Below are 26,963 nucleotides of genomic sequence, written 5' to 3' on the forward strand. Positions count from 1 at the left end.
TTGGGGGGGGGGGGTCACGTGACCTTGGGTGAACGTGGGGGTCTCATCACCTCGGGGGTCACGTGACCTTGGGATGAACTTGGGAGGGGTCACGTGACCTTGGGTGTCACATGACCTGGAGGGTCACGTGACCTTGGGTGTCACATGACCTGGAGGGTCACGTGACCTTGGGAGGGGTCACGTGACATTGGGGGTCATGTGGGGGTCACCTTGAGGGGTCACATGACCTTGAGGTGACCTTGGGAGGAGTCACGTGACCTCAGGGGGTTCGTGACCTTGGTTACGCCGACGGCGACGCCGCTCAAGCCGGAAACGGGCGCCTAAGAGCTGCGCTCTAAAACTGAGCAGTCCCGTGTTAAGCCACAGTACAGCAGTGGCGTAGCAATAGGGGGGAGGCCGGGGGGCCCTGGGTACTGGGCGTCCCAGTCACGTAAGGATGCCACGTCTGGCAGCACCCCGCACCTGGCACCCTGCACCCCCCCCCCTCCGCTTTAGTGGTTGCGGTCTCAAGAAGTGAATGGGGGAGAGGAGTACTGCGAAAGACCAAAGAGCCCCGGGTGCCAGAAGCCTGCAGTACAGAAGCCAGAAGCCACTGCAGTACAGTCGCAGCGATAGTAGCAACACATCACAGCGAAGACGCTGGGAATCTGCGTCGCAATTGCACACCGTGAGGTGCGTGAACAAAAGCAATCAAAACAAAATAGACATCAGACCATTATACTACAAACGGTTTAGTTCCTTTTCATTACGGAGTGCGTGAAAGCGAAGGCATGAGCTCTTGGCCCTGACAGTGCTACAAATGGCACTTTGTTAGAGGCTTTTTTTTCTTTTTCCAGAACGCATGCAGTGGGCATTGGGTACTACGCAAACCCCAAGTATAAAGCAAGTTGTTAACGCTCTAACATAGTTTTGTGGTAACGCCTCCGCTTCACACGCAGCGGGCCCAGGTTCGATTCCCGCACGTGGCAGGCAATCTTTTTCGAGGATTTGGCAACATCAACAACGGACACCCTACACCCTACTATGCCAACTACAACAACGACAACATCAACAACGGATGTCATTTCCAGAGGTGGGAAAAGCCCATAACAATTATCACTGTAAAAGAAAAGAAAAAAAAAAAGAAAAGGTACTAGAAAATTTTAGGGAAAATCTTTTAATTCCCGAGACAACAAAACTTCCATGTCGACTAGGGAGCACGGTTCTTCACGAAATCTGAGTCAGCCTGAAGGATAAGAATCGATCAGAGAGCTTCATAAAGCTGCCTGGAACTCTCGAGAAACACGAAACACGACAAACAGCCCCGATTCTGTGAGGAAGCATGAAGCAACCCAACAGAATTTGGAATTTGGGAGCTGTTCAAGAGACGAGGAGCCGCAAAAAAACAGAACACGGACAAAACGCACCTTCTCCTGGTCCTCCCGACAGCTCGTCACATGGACCCGCTTGTTCTTGAGGTGATGCGGGGTGTCGCGCCGATGCAGGCGGTTGTGGCGGTCTGCCGAGTCCTCGCTGCCGTCGTGAGTGAAACCTACGTGCTTGTCGTCCCCCTGCGGCAACACCAACACACCCGGGTTTGTAGCCCCAAAAGTGGCGTAAAAGCGAGTCTCATGAGAAATGCGACACTCTACACTCTAGCATTGGCTCGACCAACACACAGGTCGAAGTCATATACCGTAAATTACTTTAATTTCGCGGCCTCAATATTCCGTCAATTTTCCGGTTCTGGAAGGCGCTACGCTTAGGGCACTACGCTACGTATTCGTTACCATGGGCCGTGATATTCGTGGGATTAACTTTTTGCAATATTTTCCGAGCCGCGCACGTAAATTAGGTTCTCACAACGATTTATTAGTTTACAGTGAGCAATATAGCTTCGTAGGGACTATAGTACTTCTATGACCTGCACATCAAGGTGTTGCATGATACTGTGACGTTAAAGTCACGAGACCTCAGGATGTCGAGCAAGGTCACAAGCATGCACACAGCATGTGCCCAGCTCGTTCGCAGCATAATCTGTGCTTCTCCGAGTTTGTCAAGTACGGTCGAGACATCTGGTTCCTTTCTCCGGCCGTTTCTCACGTACAAGTTACCACCCCCGCAGTGAGCCGGACATTGTGTAATCGAACCCCGCAGGCCGCGCGTCAATTAGATGAGCGGAAGGCTGCCAACAGTAATGAAAGGGCAAATATAGGTGTGGGGATCCGAGCCAAGAAGTTCTTCCAAGTTTCCTGGCAGGTTGCACACTGTACCAGCTTTGCTTCACCAAACTTTTCTTACTGTGCATCTAGAGAGAAGTGACAACGATATGGATGACACAGTCTCTCTTCTGGCAGAGGATGTGAAGGACAGCCCCATAGTATTACGGAGCAGCCCGGCTCAGCAAAGTGCGTAGTTCACAAGAAAATGTCGTCACATTTAAAGGCCAACCTCGCCTTTCTACGGGGAAGAAAATCCCCTGCGTACCCTCCTCTCCTAAACTGCAAGGGGAGCCGTGTTGGGGCAAGTTGAAAGGTGAAGAGGATACAGTAAAGGAAGGAGCGAGAAGAAGGGGAAGGCACCAAGTGTACATCAGCCTTTAAGAGCAAGATAGGCACTCACCTTCTTCTCCCCTTCTTCGTCACTAGAGGACTCCGAACTGCTGCCGGTCCGGCCAGTAGCCACACCGCCATTCCGGGCGTTCCCAACGTGCTCCTCTTCCTGCTGCCGCAGATCCTCGTCCTCCGTAACCGCCGCCGTTCCATCCGTCTCCGCGTCACTCACGCTCCGGGGACGGTGTTGGTCTCCATCTGCGGGTGTAAGGAAGCATCCGACGGGCCCCTCGGAATTCTCTCTTCACAAAACACACCGTCATTTCGCAAACAAATTTGTATTTTCAACTTCGTTTTGTTTTGCAACTTTTTAACAGCAGCTGTTTGAAATTGTCTGTCCTAAGGACCGACGATTGTAAGCAGCTTGCCCAATTCCTACAAGAAAATGTCTAGAGAAATAAGTTTGGAGACGACTTAAGCCTTGCCTCGAATCCTCGCGCAACAAATTCCCAAAAAAAGCCTACCGTAAAATATTGGGCAAGTGCCCACTAAAAATTTGGAGATAATCGCAAAAAAAATGGGAAATGGGCGGTTGTCCGGTCGTCAATTTTACATATAAATGTACTGTGCGTATTTTGTCAGATCTTACAAATTTGGGAATGGGCGCTTAATGTAGAATGGGCGGATGTGCGGTATTCTACGGTAGAATCGTGCCAAAGCAATAACCTTCTTTCCCCATTACTTCCGGAACAGACCCCGTACGTCGAAGATGAATTTATCTGCGTTATTTAGAGGATTAGCCAGAACATTCGGCGAAGAAAACAATTAATTATTCAACCGCCAAAACTTTAAGGAGGCAACGAGCGGGTACTTGAGGCTAGGCAGCCGAGGGATGACCCGCCGCTCTCGCCTGTCGGCGACTAGACAAAAGAGCAACCCGCAATCCTCGGTCTATCCGGCCATTAATCATTAGGAATCTGCCATATTTACTCGAGTAATAGCCGCACTGTTTATGAAGAAAACCTAAGAGTTTGTTTTTCCGCGGAGCATGCAGACTGCCAATCACCGCAATCGACAGCACCGCAATCGACAGCATGACTCCAGCTGTATACGGGAGAGAGATAACATCTTCGTGCGAAGATACCATCTTTGAAGATTGCATTTGTAGAGAGAGTTGTGTTCTTGATCTAGTTAGTCACTAAGGTTATTTATGTGCAACGCAATGACTGGCTGCATATGTGTTCTGTGGGAAAGTCGACGCAAGGGCTTTGTTCATAAATAGTGCGGCTATTACTCGAGTAAATACGGTATCGACCCATGGAGCAACCACTTGACCACTGCCAGTGCACTAAACCTTAAAAAAAAACTTTCTCGACACCAAATGTTTCTCGATTCTCGTGGGCATGTCGTACCTCTGGTCTGGCACGGAGCCGTCTCGGTGGAGGACGTCGACTGCACCGATCCCGTGCTCGACCGATGCGGTCGAAAGCCGACCGCCTCGCCGTCCTGCGAAAACGAAGGTGTTTGAGCGACATGTCCAACCAGAAGAGAAATCGGCTCTTCACAATTGACTTCTCGACGGTACTATGGGGCCTGGAACGTGTCTGTGACTGGTGCGTCTAACTCCTCCTCAAACATAGTTTCTCGACTTCCACCCGACGTCGTCATAGAACTCTCGTACTGCAGCCTGCTGCGATCGTAGTGGTGGCACAGCGGCAAAGGAGGATGCGGCGGTATGCCGTTCTGCCGCGGGTCGCTTCCCGGTTTGACGGTCTGCGGAGACGACGGCGGCGAGAAGTCGAGATGCCGCGACAATGGCGGCCCCGGCGTCCGCTCCTCTTTTTGCCAGAACTAGCACGACGGACCGCCGGGATCACGACGTTCGACAGCACGGCGTGCCGGCTCCTTGGCGACGTGGTTTGGCGCCCCTTCGGGACAGTTTTGAATGCGTGGGCGGGATGAGACGCTAAACGGACCAGTCGGGGGTGCGTCTCGACCACAGTGACGGCGCTTCTTACGAAGCAAAAGCTTGGACGCGGAGAGGAAACATTGAGGGCAGATTTGTTCGACTAGACACGACAAAATGAGGTAGGTTTACAGAGAACATAGTTAGTGAAAACAACGAAAAAATAGGAGATGTTTACAATTTTGTGAAACGCCAAATTATTGAGGAGGGAGGGAGGGTATGAAGGAAAGGGTATGCCCCCCTTCCTTCTCTGCTAAGTTTAGTGGGAAAATTTTACCCTCATGACGCCACACTTACATGCGACGTCACACGTGTAGTCACACGTAACGTCACGAGGGTAAATTTAGCGGGAAATATTAGCAATGTTAGATGCGTGTGACGTGATGCCCTTTGTCACATTTCCTATAAGTAAGTCACACATGACGTCATGAGGATCACGAGGGTAACCCTCATAACCTTTGTGACGTCACGTGAGGGTAACTTTTACGACCCTCATGAAGGTAATCTTCGTAACCCTCACGACAATAACCCATGTGACGTCACGTGTGATGTCATAATGGTAAACGTTTAATAATGCAGCGTGCAGTTACGCCGACGCTGACGCCGGTGCTCAAGCCGGAAACGGGCGCCTAAGAGCTACGCTCTAAAAGGAAATGGTATGGTTGATGCGAAGCGAGCATATCAAAGATGACGTTAAGGATGGCGTCTATGACGTCCAGGACGACCTCTAGGATGACGTCAAGGACAACCTCTAGGACGACCTTCTCAAGAATGACGTCTGGGACGAGCTTCTGAAGTATGACCTCTAGGACGTCAAGACAACCTCTTGGGAAATGTCAAGGACGGCATCAAGGACGACCTCAAGAACAATGTTTAAAACGTCAAGGACAGCATTTAGGACGACATCAATGATGACATCCTAGAAGACGTGAAGAATCACCTCAAGGACGACCTCGAAGACGACGTCTCGGACAAGCTCTAGGATGACATTGAGGACGTTAAGGACGTCAGTTTACGTCAGCCTCAGCCACCGACACTTACAAGTTTACGCGACAGGCGCTTACACGAATGGAGCTTGCGCAACAGGCACTTACGTGACCTTGCACTTCAGCCACGAGCATTGCGTGACCTTGATTACGCTACCTTGAGGACACAACTTTTGAGCGTGCTTGGGCCTATAAAGCTATCACTTTAAAAAAACGTCTGTTGTCAGCTTGCCTCGTCCATGTGAGATGCCACGTGGCCGTCGATGTTCTTGGCCTTTTGCACAAACTTCTGGTGCCGTGCCTTCAGCTCCCTCGGGTGTGGAGTGTCGTGTCGGACGAACTGAGTCTGAAACAAAGAGCGGTACTTTGCACTTTTCTTCTGCCACAATCTGCTGGCAGCTGCGGGTAATGGCCCCGCTTGCAACGAGCCGACGTTGTTGTACAGGAAAGAGAGGAACCACTAAATTTAGAGTGAGGCTAAGACTACTAGGCTTTGACTTTTTTTCGATTGAAACCAATGAAAACATATAAACATATGTTGAATTAATTTTTCAATATTGTTTTAACCAAAAAACGTTCAGCCTTTCCACTCCCGTAAAGAACAAAAAACCAGCGGAGCTGTACTCGATACACGGTGTTCTTCCTCTTCGTCGTCGTCTGTTTTTCGCGCTGTTTCCTACGATGAATCCCCACCAACGCGCCCAACTATCCATTCTTTTATTATAGCTGGAAAGGTTGCCGCCATCTACGAGCGACGGTGGAAACCATACTGGTTGTCTGCTTGCCGCCGTCGCTTATAGATGGCGGTAGCAGTCCAGGTAGGTTTGTGTCGACATACACGGACACGATCCTGGGGAACCTAGTCCTCAACAGCTCCGCTGTAAAAGGTCAGTATCCTTTTTCGGTGAATAGTGCGCATACAGTCAGATAGTGTGCATTCTGTACAGCATGCAGACTATGGCAAACTGTGCCAAATGTTTGCAAAAAGAATTTCTTGTCCGGTGCTCCGTGTAACATCTTGTAAATTGCCACGCGAAAATGTGTCGAAGCGGCAGGGGTGGCCGGGTGTAGCAAGGAGTCGAGATGGCCCACCTCGAGGTCCGGCTTCTCCTCCACAGCTTCCTCCACGAACTTGACGGCCGATGAACGGTTCTCCACCTTTTGGTCCCAGCTGAGTCGGCTGTCCTGCTCCGTGCTGTCACGCAGCAGGTTCTCTGCACACATGCCGCGTAAAGTCTTAGTGAGGAAGCGAAAATTATTACACTGACAGAGACCGGGGAGCACCCCATCCCTACGTGGCGCTCTCGCCGGCACATGGGAATGGAACACTCTGCCTGGAGAGATTGTCTGTGCCACAAATGTGGAAACATTTTTTGGTGTGTTGCTGGCTGAAAATGAAAAAGCACTGCAGCCTGGAAAAGAATAAAGAGTGTGTCCCGCACAACTACGCTCCGTTATTTTTATTATTTTGTTCATCTTTCTTTTTTTTAACATATTGTTCTTGTTGGCATTTTTTGCTGGGAGCACAATGCTTCCAGATAGCTGTGCTACACAGCTCGGTGGCTATAGTATCCAACTGCCACGGCACTGACCCAAATTTGAGCCCCACGGAAGCGTCATTTGTTATGTTGTTTTATGTGGCGCTTTCTAAAGCATGTACAACATGTCCCCACCAAAAACAAAAATCGTAGTACACTGGTTTTTTAACCGTAAAAATAAAATATACATCGCCAAACGTTCACTCTCACCCAAATGAAGAGCTAGAAGTCCGAACAAGGCGCCAAAGTTTCAGCACTTACCGTCTTCTTATAACAAAAGTTATAAGCGATTTTCTGAATTTTGCAATGGGAAGACCTTAATTGGTGCCATAGAGCTCCGCATATTCGAGAGCCCTGTCGACCGCCATTTTCCCGTTGAAAATTTAATCGTGCCACTTCTTGACAAGACAACAGTTGGTGTCAAAACTTTGGTGTCTGGTTCGGACCCTCAACGCCAAAGCAAGAAGAACCTACGTGCCGCGAGGCATTTCTCCGAGCTAACTGCAAAAGGCAGCTGCGCGTCAACGTGAGATCGCTACATCAAACGCCCGCTCACCCATGCTCTCCGTGTGGTCGTCCTGTTGTGGAAGCAGGAAGCACGTGAGCACCTTGTCGCCCGTCGTCTCGTCCAGGTCCGTCTGGAACTTGAGCATCGGCTGAGACTGCGAACGCGGCAAACAGACGAATGTCGACACGGCGGCGAAACGGAGGGAGGAGCTCGAGGCAGGATCAAGTGGCAAACACTGGATCCAGTTAACTTGCCGGAACTACGGGGCCTGAGAATTGTCTTCGATTGGCGTTTTTAGCGTCCTATCCCGCCTATACATCAAAAGTGATTCCGAAGTGGCAACAAACAACGTCAAGCACAGGTGTCGTGCACCGAGAAAGCAGGCCAGCAGCTGCGATGTTCAATCGAATCGGATATGCCGCTTTCCGAACTGTGCGAACTCGTTCGGTCGCGGAAAGGAAAGAATGTGAAAGACAATACAGACGACGTGGGCGTCCCATATTGTCTTTCATGCCCCACTTTCGTTTCCGTATTCTAGTTCCCAACGCACTCACCTACCCAAACGGTTCGGTCAGTTTGGGCAAATCGAACGAACCCACTGTTTCTGCAAGACCAAGCTACCCAGGCAGAAAGAAAGGAAGCAGTATCGTATCTCCTGCATAGCTGCTAGCTTCAAAAAAATATGCAGCGTCCACAGTTTGAAAGCTTGCTTGTCGTGTTGCACAGCCCAAAATGTACTTATGAAGCGGAGCCACATGTCGGCTAATTTTGAGACTAAGCCTCTCGCTCGTCTAAATGACCGTGCCGCCAATCCGACTCTGACGGAAGTCAGCGAGATGATCTCACCTGATTTTTAGCCAGCCAGAGTGCCTTCAGGTTCAAGGCAGTCACTGTCAAAGGCAGATGCTGCAATCTGAAAGGCATAAAAAGGAATGTTTCGGCAAGCTTTGCAGTTCTCCGACCGCTTTACGACCCGTCGCAGTACGCTGCGGCTTAGGGCTGTTTCTGCAAGCATTAGAGCTTGCCCCACGTTTTTCTATACTCTTTCGTCAAAACACACAAAGAAACTTTTTTCCTTTGCAAAGGCAGCCAAAAATGTGCTGCCACACTGGGTGACATGCACCAAGGGTTGCAAGAAAGCCTGTTGCACTTGACAATCTAGAACTGCCTCGCTTAAGTACAAAGGTATCCAAGCATTCATACTACTCCCGAAGGTTCGCCGGTTGAATATTCACTCGCTGAACAAAAACACAAACATGAAAAAATAAAAAGGAAAACCCTGAAGGTAAGACCACATACGGTGAAACACCTCCAACTAAAACAAGCACGACGCACACTTTGAGCATCAAATCAGCCCTTCAGTTTAGGGTGATGCCATTCCTCATAGTACTCGATGCCAGCAGCACGTGTTCACGGGGAAAACACAAAAAATAGCCAGAAATGAAACACCTCCATAGCACACCCAGTGCAGAGAGCTCGTACTGGGAGACGCTCTTTCACACGCTCCAAAGCAATGAAGAAAAAAATGAAGGCCGTTTACAATTCCCTGTAACGCCGGTTAGAGCGCAGCTCTTGAGGAGGAAGATGGAAGCATACTGAGGGATAGGTGACTCCTTGAGGTCACGTGACCTCGAGGGGGTCACGTGATTTCAGGGGGTCACGTGACCTCAGTGGCTCACGTGACCTTTGGGGGTCACGTGACCTTTGGGGGTCACGTGACCTCGGGGGTCACGTGACCTCAAGGGGTCACATGACCTTTGGGGGGTCACGTAACCTCAAGGGGGTCACGTGACTTCAGGGGGTCACGTGACTTCTGGGGGTCACGTGACTTCTGGGGGTCATGTGACCTAGGAGTGTCATGTGACTTCAGGGGGTCACGTGACCTAGGGGTGTCACGTGACCTAGGGGGTCACGTGACCTCAAGGGGTCACGTGACTTCAGAGGGTCACGTGACCTCGGGGGGTCACGTGACCTCGGGGGCTCACGTGACCTCGGGGTGTCACGTGACCTCGGGGTGTCACATGACCTTGGGGGGGTCACGTGACCTCGCAGTTACGCTGACGCCGCTCAAGCCGGAAACGAGCCCCTAAGAGCTGCGCTCTAAAAGAGGCGTCGCGTCTGATGTCACCACCACCCATGACACCATCTTACGAAGGCAACCTATAGCCACTGACAATGTGAGAGCGACAGGGCGCCTATTGCCAACGTTCATGCTCCAGCACGCAACCTAGCACCGGAGGCAGGATGGGTGAAGCTCCCTCCCCAAAGTTCTCATCCCGTCAGTGACTGGAGTTCAACCTAGGGAGATATCCTTGTCGTGCTCGACGGACGGCTTTTCGAGGCAAACCAGAGCGAGGAAAGGACGTGCACATGTGGCTGTGGTTGCGTAACTTCGCAACATCAGTCCCATTGGCACCCATTATTTTTGTAAAAGTTCCCCGTCGGCTTGCGGAGCACCGACGCTAGAGCCCACCTCCCCCCCGCTCTGGGAAAAGGTTACGCGAGCTCCAACGTGCTGGCAAAACCGGAGAGCTTAGAATGCGTCGATCACAATCAGTCGCCTCGCAGAAACTGACATTGTGTGACTTCAGGTAACGAGATCTGGTTGCATGACGTCAATTTTCCCGCTATATTCAGTGGGGCAATGGACGTCACATGATTTGGTTGCATGATGTAAACTTGCCCACCAAATTTATTGGGGAAACTGATGTCTTGTGACAGAAGTTTCCCCGCTAAATTGAGCAGGGAAATTGATGAGACGGTTTTTCATGACAGTTTTTTGCAACTTTTCTTTGTGACATTTCTTTGTGAAATTTCTTTGCAACGTTTCTTCGCGACAGTTCTTTGCGACAGTTTTTTGTGACATTTCTTCATGATGGTTCTTTGTGATGTTTCTTTGGGACATCTCTTCATGACAGTTCTTTGGCAGGTTTCTTTGTGACATTCATTTTCAATGCCCTTCTCATAGAATTCGGCTGATAAAACACATGCAGCGTTAAACGGCGGGACACACCTGTTGCCCGACACGTCGAGCACGTGCAGTCGCCTGAGCGTGCCGGTCTCCGGTGGCAGCTTCTGCAGGCAGTTCTCGCGCAGGGAAAGCACCCCGAGCCTGGCCAGCTGCCCTATCTGCGGGGGCAGCTCCGACAGCTGGTTGCAGTCTGCGTTCAGGTTGGTCAGGTTCACCAGCTGCCCCACGGACTCGGGAAGTTCCGTGAGCAGGTTGTCCGTCAGAATCAACTCCTGCAGGCTCTCGCAGTCCCCGATGGACGCTGGCAGGCTGCCCAGCCGGTTCTGGTCCACCTGGGATGGTCGACGGGCACACTAAAGTCAGCACGTGCGGCTCGGGGTCAAACATGTGGGTTTTATGGGCCAAACCAACGAAAGACATCTGGCACACCACAGCGGAGGACTCAGGATTAATTTCGACCACCTGGGGATCTTCTGACATGCAACCAAAAGGTTGATTGATAGCGCCGTTTTTGCAATGAGCCTACATCAGCTTGCGGGCCGTAAAGAAACCCACCTCAAAATCTCACACAAAAACTCAAGTAGGGGGGGGGGGGGGGGGGGGGGAGAGTAAATTTTTGACTTGCCAACCCAGTTTTTCTCACAAGAATACAAAAAAGCGCAAGCAACACGGGCATGGCACAAAAAAAAAAAGGTGCTCAATCTTTGCCAAGTAAGCACCATAGGCAAGATGAATAGAAAAAGCACTTAGTACTTGTCAAGCAAACAACATAGGCACAGTGAACCCTTATACAACCGCTTCTCAGGGAGGGATTTGCTGGAGAGGTGTTCCTGGATGAAGATGCAAAACAACAATGAGAGCTTTAATGCCTTGGTGAGGAAGAAGTGCCCCAAGATGAAGTTCGCCTCTTTCAAGACTGTGGAGTGTGCCGTGGCCCTTGCAGTCCTTGAGTTCAACCTGGAGTCTCGAGGGATCGAGGAAGCTCTGTTGGAAATAGGCACCCAGCCAGGGAGCTACCAAGCATCGTAAGGAGAGAGGGCCACCAAGATGAAGGCTGCGAACGTCCAAGTGAAAGCGCTCGAGTCCTCCAAGATGTCCCACAAAAAAAGGAAGATGGAAGCTGTTGCCAAGGCACAGAGGAACTGTACAGGGGAAGGGTTGTCATATGCCTCTGGAACATTTTAGATGAAATGGCAAGCCCCATCTAAAGTAAAACACCGTTTAACCTTTCAAACATGTTTTTCTCGGCTTGATGTTTTCAGCATTTTTTCACAGCTCTAAAACTATTTTTCAACGAGTTTAGTGCCCCCATGTCTAATGGATGGATGGCTTTTCTATCATGAAATTTACTGCAGAACTCGGCTATGCACTTACGTTTTGCAAATTTTTATTTGTACACACAGAAATGTTGATTTATGTGAAACAAGAAAAAAATTAAAAATTGATACTATTATTGAAAGTTAATTTTTACATAAAATATGGCCTTAAAAATTACTTCAAGCCCACTACCGATTACTTCAGTCATTCAGTGTTATATCCCAACAAAGAAATTATGCCATTCTATCTGTATTTTTAAACGATAGTTTTTTTCCTTTGGCACTGCTACATGTACATTTGTTTTCAACAAATAAGGCTGTAACTTGTCAAAAAATAGACCTTTTTGGGTTGAAAGTTGGCGTAGCCTCCTAAGTTTTTATGTTTAATATACGCTCAAAATTTCATTGACCTGGCACAAATACTTAAAAGGCAACTCCACTTCATTTTTCATATTGAAAAGCTATGCAGCCCTCTTCAGTATCATCTAGGAAGACCGGATGTCAAATATTATGATCTAATTCCGTCAATACATTTAATAAACTAGCCAGCAAACTTTCAAATGAGCCAAGTCGCCGAAATCTGCTAACTCTAGCGCTGATTATTTTGCTATTGACAATAAATGTGTAGTCTGCCATACAGCTTCATAAAGGTACACAATTCAGGCTACTAAAGCAGGAGACACATGCACTATCAAACGACCACCGTGTCGGTCGCACTACGTGCCGGGCGTTTCCCAGTGTACGAGATATATGTCTAGCGCCTGTAGAAACCAGGCACGAAGACTCAGCTATTTTCGGTGAAATAAATGTGCAGTTGGAGCTTTATGTGCCAGACCTACGAAGGGCATCTCGCAAGCCCAAGCGGAGGCCTGATGATTAATTTGGACCACCCGAGAGTCTTGTGACGTGTAACCGAGATCACGGTTACACAGTGCCTTTCTGGCAATAAGCCCGCATCAAATCGAGGGCACCTCCGTCGAGATTCCAACCCGAAGTGCAAGCTGGGGCCGCAGTGGTGCAGACATCATTGGATGTTGTAGCAAACTACATTGGCGAAAATTATGGAGCAGACGATACTTGCGCTTTGCTCTACGTTCGCCCGCCATCGCATGGAGGATCGTGTGGTTCGACGTGACGTGGACATGACTCTGACAACTTGAGATCAATGTTGCCCGTCGCAACCGAAGTTTCAGTTTCGATGTTTACTAAGATTACAGAAATAATATTTCACATTTTGCGAATTTGAAGACGTAGGGCTGTTTAGTAATGCTTGAAAAATGGAATCACATGTAAGCCTAATTTTTTTGGAATTGAGCGGAGGTGTTCTTCAATATGTAGACCCTCCAAGGGAGTGCCTCCCCAAATCGAAACTGTGGCGCAAAAGTACTACCATGCTGAATAAAGAGATCAGATACATTGTCTTCAATGAAAGCAAGATAGGGAGATGAAAAAAATATAGTTATATTGCAAATTTCTTCAGATCGGGGCTCATTAGACTAAGAATTCAACTGTATTTCCTTTTTTTTTTCTTTTTCGAGCATTACTTTTTTTTTTTTGCTTTAAAAGCTTTTGGCAATGTTATAAACAACTATTTCTCATAGACAGTATGTACACTTGACCTCGCAAACACCGCAAACCCTTCGCTCTAGCGAAATGCAGTTTGGGGGTGACCTCACGTACGGCACCGGCGTGCCAGCGCGTTCCCTTGTCACGCGAGAACACAAGAACTTGGTCGTTGGCAGACGCAAGCATGCGAACGAGACTTAGCGTGGGCAGGACAAAGGGAAAAGGCACTCCCAGACCTCGCCCAGACTTTCCAAGACCCCCACCTTGAAGATGGTGAGCTTGCGCAGGCGACCCATTTCCTCCGGCAGCACTTCCAGGTAGTTCTGGGACAGGTGGAGGTCTGTCAGGGACTCCAAGTCACACAGCTCGTCCGGCAGAGAGCTCAGCTTGTTTTCAGACACATCCAGGCACATGAGTCGCCTCAGCTGCCCGATTTCCTGCGCAGCAAAAACGGCCGGACCCTTGTGTTCCCCTCTACGGAGGTGGCAAATGGGCACTTCGCGGTGTTTCCTTCTCGGGCTAGGGGACAGGCTATTGACAAAATTTAGAATCATTGCAACTCCTCGTTTGGATTTTGTTTCACTCTCGGCAAATTAAAGAGCCACCTCCAGGGACCGGAAGAAAGTGTTAATTCAACTGAGATTTCACCACGGAGACGCTACGCTATCTGTGCCGAAATGTCTCGGTGGCTCCCTCTTACGCTTCTATCCAATGTCACTTCCAAGATTAGCCTCGCTTTGACATCATGAATTGTCATCCTGACTCCTAGTCCTTCGTTGTGATTGACAAGTTGAATATTGTGTGTAAAAATCATCTTGAAGCCTAGTACCACCTTCCATAGCAGAGTTCCTTTAATAGTTCTGTCTTCTGCAGATGAGGCGAGTGTCCAGTGTTCCTCATAATAAAGTATTTGATAACAATCTATGCTATGCAGAATCAGCCGGACAGTTCAGAGAACAGTTTTACCTTGGGCAATGTTGACAGCTCATTCGAGTCAAGCCAGAGCTCCTGTAAGCTGGACAGCTGGCCAATAACCACGGGCTGTAAAGAGATACAGGTGAATATTACACAACAGCCCCTGCCTCCATAATTACAAAATTTGATGCTCAATCTGTCCCCTTTTTTTCCATATGACATCAATATAACTCAATCTCATTTCCAATAATGAGCTAAGGCATTCTGCAATTCACAAAGGAGTGGTGGAATGAATATCAGTTAAGTTTCGGAGTTGAAACACACAAAACAATGTCCCATACATCGGATAAAATGCCAATGAACTGGTCTTCCTTCCCCGGTTCAAGCACTCCACCGTTTTGGATGACCCAGCCCTGCTCGTGGCTTAATTTGTGCCTCTGCCGATAGGTGGCAGCACTGACTCTTTAAAATTTGCTCCCATTCTTTTAGTGGCTAAAAAGTTGCTTTTGAAGGCAACAAATCTGATTCGAAGACAACAATTAAAGGAACACTGACACCCCGAAAATGTTTATTTTTTTTATTTTTCGCCAGACAATTTAATATGGTGACAGGAGACTACCCAATCAATCTTTTGCTGCAGAGCCCCGTATATTTTTAGTAAGGCCAAAAACCTCAACTGCCCAAAACCAAAACCGAAACACAAGCACGGAAACTCAGGGGCATATGTGGCTACACCCGACGGCAATTTTTTCCGCTTCGTTGGATCGTGAAGCAGACGATGGCGATGATAAATTTGCGCGCACCGTTTGCCATGCGATTGTTTCCCACTTATATCCCTTCCGCTCAATGTTCTGCACTTGAAGATGGATTGGCTGGTACCGCAAAAATAGGGCTCATGTTCTTTTTTATTTTTAATACTGAATGTGTTCCTTTATGACCCACGACTTTGAATATATTTGGTACACACAGTTTGAATGCCACGTGGCCATGTAAAAGAGAGTGAGAGCGCGACCAAAACTGGCCAGTTCTCGGCTGGCTCTTTCCGGGCGGAAAGAAAACAAATTTAAAGCCGCAAACTATGTTCCGGGTAGTTGAACTCTTATAGGTCATGTTCAAATAAAAACCTCAGTAAGCATAAATACCCTGTCAATGCCCCTTCAAACAAGTAAAAGTAAAAAAAAAAAAAAAAAAAAAAAAAAAACTAGAAACGGTTTTTTTTTTGTGTTTTTCTGGACATTTGGTTGCTAAGTTATGGTTGCTACAAGCTGGCTGTTCAGCCTAAACAATAGGTGAGCGACAATTGCCAACTTCTGGTTTTTGAGCATTTCACTTCACACATGGAAGACGACGGTGATGATGTGCAAGTGAAAGCACTGTACTAGTCTCAATCTAATCGTATCCTACATCTGCCCGAGTGCATGCCCAGCAAAAACACAGTTTTTGCACGACGTAGCAAAAGAAACCGGAGGTGCCAAATGGCTGCAGATTGGCCAAACGTTGCTTACCCTTTTACAAATTGCCAGAAGCAAGATGACAAGCCAGGGATCAACCAGACAGATCAAAAGCCACAAAGCCAAACCACAAAAGACTGAAGAAAATGGGACATGGTGTTAAATGCCACGTCCTGTTGACCTCTGCCAATTTTGTCTTTTTGTTTTTAGCATTGAACTTTCTAGATTTAGCTGTCTCATGTCACCCTTATATACACCCTAGGAAAGAACCCCACGAAGGCATGCCAAGTTTATACGAAGTGTTATTGGAGACGACCGTCCGGTTGCCTCATACACTCGTCGCCATGTGAGGAATTTGTGGGCAACAAGCGAGACTGGGGTGGCCTTTACAAGATTTAAGTGAGTAAAAGTGAAACAGGATGCCTCACCAGTTCTTCAAAGTCATTGCTCCCAAGGTCCAGCCGTTCTAACTTGACCAAAAAGGCGAAGGACAGAGGCAGGCCCTTGAGATAATTCTCCCTCAGTTCCAAGGACATCAGATTGGAGAGACTGCACACAGCACCAGAAACCCTTCCAAGCCTCTTCCAAGTGGGTCCCATCAACAGATGCGCAGCCAAGTCACAAACAATCGTCGTGTTTGACGAACTGATATATGTGTATCGTCAGTTTACCTGAGTCCCCCATCGTATAATGCATTCTCCAAAGACTGAGGAGAATAAAATAAATTTGAAATGAAATTGCACAGCAGACATCAAATTGAAATGCAGATCACTCTTGGCAATGCAAAATTTCTGGAAATGCCCAAATTTGGTTACGTTCTAAAAAGAGCATCGAGCTATACACGTTTGCAAGTCCGGCTTCTGGGCGCTGCCATCTTGCTCGCTGGGGTGCGCTTGGACGCGTCCTAATCCGATTACGAAGCCTTGCTAAGGCGTCATAATCGGATTGTGGCCGCGCCCAAGCGCACCCCACTGGGCAAGATGGCGGCGCCCTGAGACCGGACTTGCAAACGTGTATAAACATGCTTCAAAAAAACAGACAAAACTTGCAAACAAGTGCTGCTTTGATAAACGTCGATGCCTTAAAATCACAAAATTCCTGGAGGTAGCCGCTGCTAAACTCATTTTCATCCCCGCCTATACCATCGATGGCTGCACGGGGTGGAGAGGTAAAGGGTGCAATAGGAAGCTTCAACTTCCCCCTCCCCTCTCCCCCCTCTATGAAACCTCTATGGTTCATAGCTTTCACTGTTACAAGAACACAACCCCTTCTTCCTCTAAGAAGCACAAATAGTATGGTTTAACCGGAAACCAAAACAGTGGCTTTTGTCATGACCCACAAGTCCAATAAGCTGTTTCCTGAATGAACCCAGACAAGGTAAACAGCAAGACCCTTTTTATCAATGTTCGGAAATTTGAAAGAAAACCGAGGTACATTTACCCTGTGCTCTGGCCAAACTCAACCCCTTGCCTACTCATTTTTTCCTTCAAGGAACGCAGAGAAAATTTTTTATTTTAAACAGTCAATTTGCATTAAAATAAGACGAGAACATTTCCTCGACTTCCAGGTGTCATATCTTGCTCTAAATCATGACTTCTGGTTCGAGTACCACTGACGTGCAGAAGCTGAAGTTGATGGAATGTTTGCAGGATTCACTTTGTTTTTATCAATCCTGTCACTGCCCATCAAACTATCGTCCGATTCCTAAAAATTGCAAAGGCTGAAAGATTTGTGGTCACATACACCCAAGCATTAATCCCTTTCAAAAAGAAGGTTATGTGTCTTTTTGTCCAACAGAGCGGACCTCCACGACAAAAGCCGCGTTGTTTTAGCACGAACGCTTACAAGCGACTGCTTTTTTCTTTCTTGGCTACATGAAGCGTTCTCTCTCTGTCAAACTGCAAAACAAACAGGCAAACAACCCAAGCTAAATGGAGCAACAGGGGTGGTTTTATGGTTTTGCCATCTGCCGGAGAACGCGCTAAAGAAGCCTCGAAACCAAGACACGTGGGTCACACTCGTGGTCGGGCTTTATTGCCCGTAAGGGTTTGGCACGAGTGACATTCGTTGTTAGTAGGCAAGGGTTTAATACAATCTTTCTCTTTTGGCATTGGAGCTTTGAAATTTTAAGTTTATTGGATAAATTCAAACTAACAAAAGTTTTACCCGTGAGTGTTTTTTCAGAGTTTTTCGGATTTATTCGAAAACACTGAATTTCACTCATACCCTTCAATATGCTTTGCTTGCACAAGCAGAAAAAAAAAAGAATGAAACTATGCATTAATTTCTATTTCTTTTAAATATTCTATGAAGCAGCAGTTGTACCGTGTTTTACACTACAAACTGACCTCCTCTAAGGAAAATTATGACTAATTGCGAGAAAGGCATTAAAAACAATGCAATGCACTGACCCTCCGAAATCGTGAGGCAGTTGCGTCAAGGAAACATCGTTAAGGCCCAACACCGTCAAACTTCGCAGCTGCACAAACCCGGCCGGAAGTCTGGAACGAAACAAACACCGTGAGAAAAAAGAGCAGTCGAAGACAGGGGCTCCGAAAGCATAAGCCCCCTTAAATTTCCGCGATGCTCACTTGGAAAGAGGATTGCTGCTAAAATCTGCACTTTGGAGTGACTTGAGGTACTTGATGTTTTCAGGAATTTCTTGAACATCTGCAAAGAGAAGACACTCTCCATCAGCGGGCAACTATACTGCGGCGGTGGCTTCGCCACACGGCTTTGAACAAACCCAAAGATAAACTCAAATGGCGAATAAAAAGAAAGAAAAAAAAAAAAAGAAACGAGCAAACAATCAAGAGAGGGGTAGTAGTGACGTAGGTGGCCAGTGTCGAGAAAAGGAGTGCCCAGTCCAGGATGGAATAACAAACAAACATCAAGGGGAACCCCTGCCTGCTAAAGCCTAGTCCAGTACCATCAGCAATCTTCCAAGGTAAACAGCAGAAGGCTCGCAAAACCTGGCATCTTAAAATAAAGAGCAACGCAACCCCAAAACAGCAATGGGCCGAGCTAAAATAAGAATGTAGAAAAAGGAACAAAAAAAAAGCCTTCCAATTGTTTTGTTAAATTTTCTGTGGTCTTCAGTCAAAACTAAAGACCCACCCTCCCGTTCTGAAATCATCCTGAAATCTATGTGCAATCGAAATGCGTTACCTCGAATTAAAGGGAGCGCTTGTCTGTTTACAGCATACAGCACAGCATACAAACCCCAATCCACAGACGGTCTAGAAGCCGCTTTTTTCCTCCTGCCGCCGCCGCTGCCGCCGCCGCAACCGCAATGTTTACAGCGCATATCCACAGGCGCACTAATTCCGCGTCTCCCTCGCAGAAATCCACATGCCCTACCCTCAGAGCGCACAGCAGTGACTAACAATCGAGGAGACCGTACAACAACGAATGGAAGAGCGGAAGGTTCCGAAGCACAGCTGCGTGAGAGTTGTGTTTTTCTTTTTAATCGGTCTCTGCTCCGCTTTGCAGCACATGTGCCAGGGAGACCTTGCCCCAATAAAGGCACGTCGTGGCAGAGCGGCGGGCGTCGCATCAGGCACAATGTGCTCGCGTGTCGGACACCTAAATGAGGACGCCGCCCAAGCGTGTGACAGCTCGTGATCGAAGTGATGATGCTAGAACGGCAAGGATGCGCGAGGCTTTTAATGCGCGTGTGCGTTTGTCTTGCTAAAGCTGATCTACATTTCTTAGAAAAAAAAAAAAACCCTGCAGCTGGTGCACATGGTTGAAGCTGGTTCCCATTTACGAGAAGAGGAATATGGGTGACTTGCTGTCGACGGTCAGACGTGGTTCGATGATTGGCAATGTGGCAATATAATACTTTAGAAGTCTACAAGTAAACCTACCAACTGAAGCCAGACATAGGTACATCAATCAACAAAATGGTGAGTTAAGCTAGTTGGTTCATTACATACTTAAAGTGCCAAAAGATGGGGAAAAATGATGATGAAATGAAGCACCTTGTGCTGTCGTCTTTACTCTGTCGCTGTCTTTTGGCGCATTTAGTGCATACATCATCCAACATGTGTTGTTGCTTAAATGAGAGCCACTAAAACAGCGGATAAATCACAAAGGTAGCCGAAGCCGGTAGAAAGAACCCAAAAAGGAGCTCCCAAGAAGTCGCAGAGTGGCAGGAGACTTTTCACGGAGGAATTTAACTTTGTCGACCCCGAAGAATTTAAGGGTCTTGGAGAAACGTTTCCCTGACAAACAGACATTGCAGGTTACTCGGTTTTTGAAGATCTTTTGTTGGGCTCTGGCAATAGGAAACAATGTGGTGTCCCATTCTCCCATCAATCAGAGTTGCTGTTTGATCCTAAAGGCCACTTACAGTTTACCGACTGGCTTTAGTTTCCAGTTTGTTAGTACCAACAGGTATTTCGATTTGGCTCTGGATGTGACTGGACTCCGTATTTGCACGAATATAACGCGAGTTTTTTTTCGAAATTACGTGCTCCAAAACGCACCTCGCGTTATATTCGGAATCGAGTTCAGCCACGAGGTGCGCGAGTCTGGAGAAAGCCAGAGGAGAAAGTCATCTCTCCGGCTCAATGCAAAAGATCCAATGGAAAAAGAAGTGGGGGTGTGGAGGGGCATTTTGTAGCCATTGGGCCACGTGAAGGGGCGAATAGAAAACATAAAAAGCATTTTTATCGCTTTTGTGTTTTTACAACGCGGGCACGCCGCACGCGCGCGCGCGCCATGCGGGATTGCGGGCACCGGCCAATTCGAGCCAAGCCAAGCCGGGCCAAGTCAAGTCAACACAAGCCAAGCCAAGACCACCGACCGCGTTTATGCAATCGTGCAACACGAGGCATTTGTTTACGAAGAAGGACCAGAACAAGAAGTGTGATCGTGTATCGGGTTCAGCTGTCTTTTCTTTGCCTGCGCATTGTTTAGTTTCTGCTGCAGAGTGGTCTGGTGTTTGTGCTTCTGCTTCCGCGCCTTGTTTGGATTGTGGGCTGCCGAGGAGCTCGCAGGGAAGAAAAAAGAACTACCAGACAAGCAGGTGCCGTGCCGCTGCATACCTGCGTAGTCGCCAAGTGGATTGTAAACGGAAGGACCTGAGTAGTGAGGATGAGTGCAGTCAAAACATAAACTGATATTTCTTCTATTTCCATTGACTTTTCACTTCTGCTATGCCCCCGAGTGCGAGAAATTGACGCGGCATCGGTTCGCGTTATAATAGTAATAATATTTTTTTTTCTTTTTGGGGGCATCAAAAACTGCCCTCGCGTTATATTCGTGGTCGCGTTATATTCGTGCAAATACGGTATTCACTACGCCAGCCCAGAACTATTAGACAGTGTGAAGCAACAGATCACCTACAGTGGGTAACCGGCTAAGAATTCAGTAGAGCATGCACTCACTGCCTTTCGCTGGGCTTTAGCTGCATTTGCAAAGAAGTATTTCGAAATGTAGGAAACTCACACTGGAGGCGGAGCGTCTGCTGAATTCTTAAAGGGCCACCAAAGTGTTATTTTGAAAAAAAAAAAAAAAAAACGAGATTATATCGATATGCATTCAATTATTCAAAATGAAATCAAAGAGTGCGACGTGCCCCGTTTTTCGCAATTCGACGCAGAACCCAGAGGGTGTAGTTGGACGGGCAATGGCCAACCGCGAGCGATTGCTTCCCGAATGGCAAGGGGGCCAACTGATGGTGTGCTGTCCTTCAAATGCATGCGATTCGTGCACGAAAAGTGATCGCTCACGATTGACTATCTCAAGTATGATGACGCCCTCTAGCCTCTGCACCGAATGGCAGAAAAACGGACGTGTCACAATCTTCAATCCCCTTTTTAACAGGGCAATCGGACCCACACAGATATAGCCTTCGGGTTTCTAGAATGCTTAGAGACAACAAACTTTGTTGGGACCATAAACGGACAATCTCAGAAACCACTTTAGTGACCCTTTAACCAGTTGCTGGTTCTAGACCTAAACGTTTGCATCACTTATCACCTGGGCGAAAAATGTGGACGAATAGGTGCGTCTGATGTGCCGCACAGCAGAGCAACAGCACATGCTCAGAAGGCCTTCCATGGCCCAGCAGGCAAAGATGGCAGCGCGCAGAAGGCAATTTTTGTGAAGTTCTATAGACGCCACAAAAAAAAGTGTCTAGGTGGTGGAGTTTTGCCTCCACTCCGTGCCAAAAATCCAGCCCCTCCCCACATGTGACTCCTTATGGAATACAAGGAGCCATTTAACAGGTCATTCACACAAAAATCAGAGCTGCTAAACAAAAATAAAAAAAAAAAACTTGGAAAAATTTCAACATTAGCTACCTTCCCACAATAAAAGGACCCGGTACTTCCGGACCCGACACCAGAGGGTGCGAAATTACGAGGTCGTAAAGCATGGCACGCGTTAATGCAAGCCAATTACAACCTCAGTCTCACGCTGGCCATTTTAAAACAGAGGCCTCGAACACTCTTCTTTTTTTAAGTAAACTTGGAAGCTGCTGCTATGTGCACCGAGGTTGCAAAAGGCGTATTATTTGCCTGTTGTATCGCGTCGGCAACCTTGCCAACTCTTGTATGTTTTGTTTTGTTGCTGAAACAAAACAAAGTAAAAGGCACTGTAGTATCGGCCTTCCTTCGGCTGATACTACAGTGCCTTTTACACAGAAGCAAGTGTAGTTGAAAAATGAAACGTAAGGTTGAAATACTTTCAATAATTACTTTGCTATTATTAGTCCTTTCACGAAAGCACAGGAAATAAGTCTGTGAGTTACTGGCTCGGTCAGACTGCAGGGGAGGGCACTTAAATAAATAAATGAAGGTTGTCAGATGGCAGCCCCCCCCCCCTTTTTCTTTTCCTTGCAAAGTTCTCTATTTGTTTCCTTCGTCTTATTCATATATTCCTCAGACCCAAAATGAGAAATTAACTAGCGGGAACATTTCCGCTGCTCTTGCATTCAACAAATAAAATAATAAAAAAAGGAAACATCTTTTTTCTAAAAACAAAAGACTGCAGGGCGGCACTCCAGCTCAAGGAGAGCATAACACGACCCAAACAAAGACAAACAAGCTACAAAAAAAAAAAAATCTGCATACGCAGCAAGGCTTAAAGGCCGCCACTATCAAGGAGCCAAGAAGCAAAAGGCGGCTTTTCCGGTCCGCGTCCCCCGGACACTCGGGCGGCATCGGCGTGGATCGAGAGTCACGTGCGTGAACGAAGAAGACAACCGAATTTCCGGGTGCCTCGCGTGCGCTACATCGCCGCGGGGACGCGACGTTGCATTTCTTCTTATCGCGCCGACGTTCGCAAATGCGGTTAGCGGGGCTGCGGAGGCGAACCGGTGAACTACGCCTCATGGCTCCAGAGTTCCAAGTGCGAAGCCGAGCACCGGTGTCGCCTTTCTAATGTGAGCTGTATCATAAGACAAAACCTGCGCCCTGGTCCTCCACCTCCTCCTCCTCCTTCTTCATCTTCTTCTTCATCTTCATCATCAGGCAAAACCTGCACCCTGGTCCTCCTCCTCCTTCTTCTTCTTCCTCGTCTTCTTCATCATCCTCTTCATCATCATCATCATCATCATCATCATCATCATCATCACCACCACCACCACCACCACCACCACCACCATCATCATCATCATCATCATCATCATCATCTCCTCCTCCTCCTCCAACAGGCATTGGACTGACTGATGGCGCATATAGGGTAGTGCCGCGAGGAAAAATGCTACAAGATAGTGCGATTCAAAATGTTTTTTTCTAGCATTTCCGCAGTGAAAGACCGCGCGAGCAGGGCTTCATTACCGAGAGAGAAGCACCGTGCCGCAAAACTGGCCCCACGTGAAGCACCACAAGACAGACGCGTGCGCATTCCGACAGACGCCACGACAGGCTGTCGCGAACACTCGCATCCTTTTGTACGAGTAATAATGATAGCGAAGTCTTCGGAACCCCCTGCGCGCGGCCATCTTTGTCTACTGAGCCGTGGAACGCATTCTGAGCATGCGCAGAAGCAGCCCTCTTCTGCGGAATGTCAGACGTAGAGCGTGTGTCTGCACTTGTTCGGCATTCTTAGCCTGGCTGCGCAAGCGATGTAAAGGTGTTTATAATACTAGGGCTACAGCGTACTCGTGCCATTGCTTTACGACGTAGTCTGTTCGAAACTCGGAGTGACGCGAAATCAGAAGGCAGTACACGAACCGAAAAACAAAACCGTAGAATGGCTCCCGCGCGTGCAGTCAGGAGCACCTGCTGCACATGCGCATGAGTTCCGGCAAGGGGAGCGAACCAGACACAACTCAACGGACACGCGTGTCTGATGGCCAAGTCCTCTACCCGCTCATCCACTTACGGAGGTCGGCATTCGACGAGGTGAACGACGACAACGAGCTCGACGACAACGAGCTCGACGACGAAGCCGGCGACGACAAACGAAGGGGACGAAGTCCCCGCCTCCTTCGACGTCGCCGCCGCCGGCGAATGCCAGGGTGGCGCGACGTCGCAGAACTGGCCCCGACATCTCCCATCCACCGCAGACCCGGCAGCACAGCAGTAAATACTCCACCAGGTTCCACTCCGCTCCGCTGAAGATAACACCTCACCCCGCGCCAGAGTGCTTCACCTTTTTCCACGGAAGTTCACCTTGTTCCACAGAACAGAAAACAGACAGGACAGCGCTTGTCCTGTCTGTTTTCTTCTACAGTCCGCCTCTTGTGCGCTGTTTATCACCATGAACTTCAGTCTCTTCAACAAGACTTCACCCTCTTCAACGGAGCTTCATTCTCTCTAACAAAACTTCACCCTCTTCAGCAGAACTTCTCCCTCTTCAACAGAACTTCACTCTCTTCAACAAGACTTCACCCACTTCAACAGAACTTCATCAAAGTACAAGTTTCACCCCACTTCGGGGAACTTCACCTTACACCACAGTATTTCACGTTATTCCACAAACATAACTCTACACCACAGAACGCATCTACATCACTTCGGCCTACACCAGCGAACTTCACCACACAACATGGGATTCAAACCCACAGCTTTCCTGGGCCAAATTTCAGCGTGCTCTTCCAGCTCAGTTCACCTATACTCCTCCACCGTGTCCCAGACACCCACGACTTGCAGTCTGCAGAGCTGCGCGCAAACACCCCCCACCGTACAAACCGCACGCAGAAAACAGCAGCAACCTCGGCCTACTCCGCAAGCGGCGACGAACACCTGTCCCGAGCTTTTCTTTTCTTTTTCCCGCGCACCCCTGCTCGCTCTTTGCGTAGTAGCGGTCGACGCGTCCTCCAAAAAGCTGGACGGAGTTGCGAAACCCAGCGGCGGCTTGGCTGGCCCTCGGTAGCCCGGCGGCAAGCGAGGCGTTGAAGGAAGATGCACGACTTCGTTCGCGCTCTTCCTGTTTGCTTTCTCGCACGCCCCTCGGGCCAGTCCTCCAAGAAGCTCACGACTCCAGCGAAAGTCTTCTTTCGCGTCCCTCGAAGCCACTTCGTGATGTCGCGAACCTGTCAGGTTCGACGTTTTCGACCTTTTAACGTGAAGTTCGACTGATGCATCTTAAACACCCGAGACTTGCGAGAAAAGAAGAAAAAAAAAAAGAGACAACACACCGACACAGGTCTCAAACACAGCTGCGACGTTTAGAGAGAGAGAGAGAAGGCCTGCGAAAGAGGAAATACTAACGTGGTTGTCACAGTCAGAGGCCGGACGGTCATCATTAATTGGGGGCTGGTCACTACCGGCCTTCAAACGCAAGACGTCCGTCGTCATCCAAAGCCGCACAGACCATCGCCAACACACTCTTTCCAGTCGACTTCGCCGGATTTTGCCAAAAGTTCGAAGGTTTACCGCATCAGTCGAACTTCCATGTTCGACAAAGGCTCGCGCCATCCCTAGCTGTAGTCGTACCACACGGACACGTCCTCTATATATCGAAGAGACACGTTTCGCCGACGTCGTATACACGCGCGAAGCCATCAATCAAAATTCGTCAGCGCTGCAACGTTCTTCGAGTCAGTTCTGACGACATCGATGCAACAGGTTCGTTCCCCCAGCTAGTAACCCCGCGTGACCGACGTCCGGATGACTCTTCAGAAACGCTTATCTGGACGAGTAAACAGGCATTCACATTGATCACAGATTCAGAGCTGTCCCCAACATGAGCAAAGACTGCGAGCTTCGAGTACAAGCAGCACAGAAGGGCTGTTGCGTCCAAACACTACCACGAGCGCCTGCACATTTCAGGGGGTAGAACTGGGACAAAAATAAATAAATAAAGGAATTGTGCTTTACCTTGTAAAGCAGCCAACTCCCCCAGCAACACATAAGAAATTTCCTAATAAAAAAACTTCGTCCTTTTTTTTTCGTTTTTTTTTTTTTTTGTAAGCTCGCCGTTTTGTTTGACATATTTAGTTTTTATTTGCATATACAACTATTTTGGGGCCGCACCTTACTTCGAAATATATTTAAAACGCCAAAGTGATGATACGTTTTTATTAGAACGAGAGCAAGCGCACTGGCGTTGTCCAGTCGCACAGTTCACTTCGTTCAAGAGGCATGCGGGAAAATATATCATCACGTGGCCTTTTCTGCTTTCCGGACGAGATTTATAGCTAAAAAAGTACTTGCATTTTCAAGTTATTTTCTGACGGCTAGATGCCCGAGCTGGTAGTTTTATTTTTGGCAGTCGCTCCTCCTCAGCGAGTGTTCGTGTAGCCGAGGTGTTTCCTTGAGCAAAGAGCTCGCGCGTGTAGAGGCGGTATTGCCGTTCCGGTTGATTTACACAAGGGCCGAGAGGCCAATAGGGAGTTTTCGAATAGCGCACGCTAAAGCTTTGCGTACACAAAGAATACGTCGTCGCCACTGCGCATGGTCCGAACGCAAACCAGGTTTTGCGCTTTGCGTGCGCAATTTTAGCGTGCGCTATTTCTCGGAAATAGCGTGTGTACGCAAAGAGTCTGCGCTTCTCCAAGGAAAATTCGTGATGAGAAGTTGGCTGAAGTCAAGACGAGCAGAGTTAAAAAAAATGGCGGCTTCCAGGATTATGTCGGCGGCTGCTTTGGCGGCGTCGTGAGTGCGACGTCGGCGGCATCCTCGCGACTGCGATTTTCAATACGGGACGACATTGTACTCGGTTTGGCAACGATCACCGACAACTTGATGCTTGCGACGCGCGAACATTTCTCGGCGAAGGTCAGTACACGAGACCTCTTTTGCGGGTCCATATCACA

At 48.3% G+C, this 26,963-nt stretch overlaps 1 protein-coding gene across 1 annotated transcript in view; it reads right to left on the reverse strand.

The window, feature by feature from the left end:
* Window positions 1-26,963, reverse strand: part of LOC8031834 (protein lap4) — a 105,858-nt gene that overhangs the window by 55,000 nt on the left and 23,895 nt on the right. Inside the window, exons 3-15 of the mRNA XM_029969528.4 lie at window positions 18,340-18,418; window positions 18,160-18,249; window positions 16,177-16,297; window positions 14,349-14,423; window positions 13,646-13,819; window positions 10,543-10,832; window positions 8,376-8,442; window positions 7,578-7,683; window positions 6,576-6,697; window positions 5,716-5,829; window positions 3,944-4,037; window positions 2,602-2,789; window positions 1,407-1,550 (exon numbers count right to left, since the gene is read on the reverse strand). Coding sequence (XP_029825388.2) covers window positions 1,407-1,550; window positions 2,602-2,789; window positions 3,944-4,037; window positions 5,716-5,829; window positions 6,576-6,697; window positions 7,578-7,683; window positions 8,376-8,442; window positions 10,543-10,832; window positions 13,646-13,819; window positions 14,349-14,423; window positions 16,177-16,297; window positions 18,160-18,249; window positions 18,340-18,418 — 1,664 coding nt within the window. The remainder of the gene's footprint in view (window positions 1-1,406; window positions 1,551-2,601; window positions 2,790-3,943; window positions 4,038-5,715; window positions 5,830-6,575; window positions 6,698-7,577; window positions 7,684-8,375; window positions 8,443-10,542; window positions 10,833-13,645; window positions 13,820-14,348; window positions 14,424-16,176; window positions 16,298-18,159; window positions 18,250-18,339; window positions 18,419-26,963) is intronic.

This window comes from Ixodes scapularis, unplaced genomic scaffold (assembly GCF_016920785.2).
Source record: "Ixodes scapularis isolate PalLabHiFi unplaced genomic scaffold, ASM1692078v2 PGA_scaffold7__128_contigs__length_106722199, whole genome shotgun sequence".
NCBI classification, from domain to species: Eukaryota; Metazoa; Arthropoda; class Arachnida; order Ixodida; family Ixodidae; genus Ixodes; species Ixodes scapularis.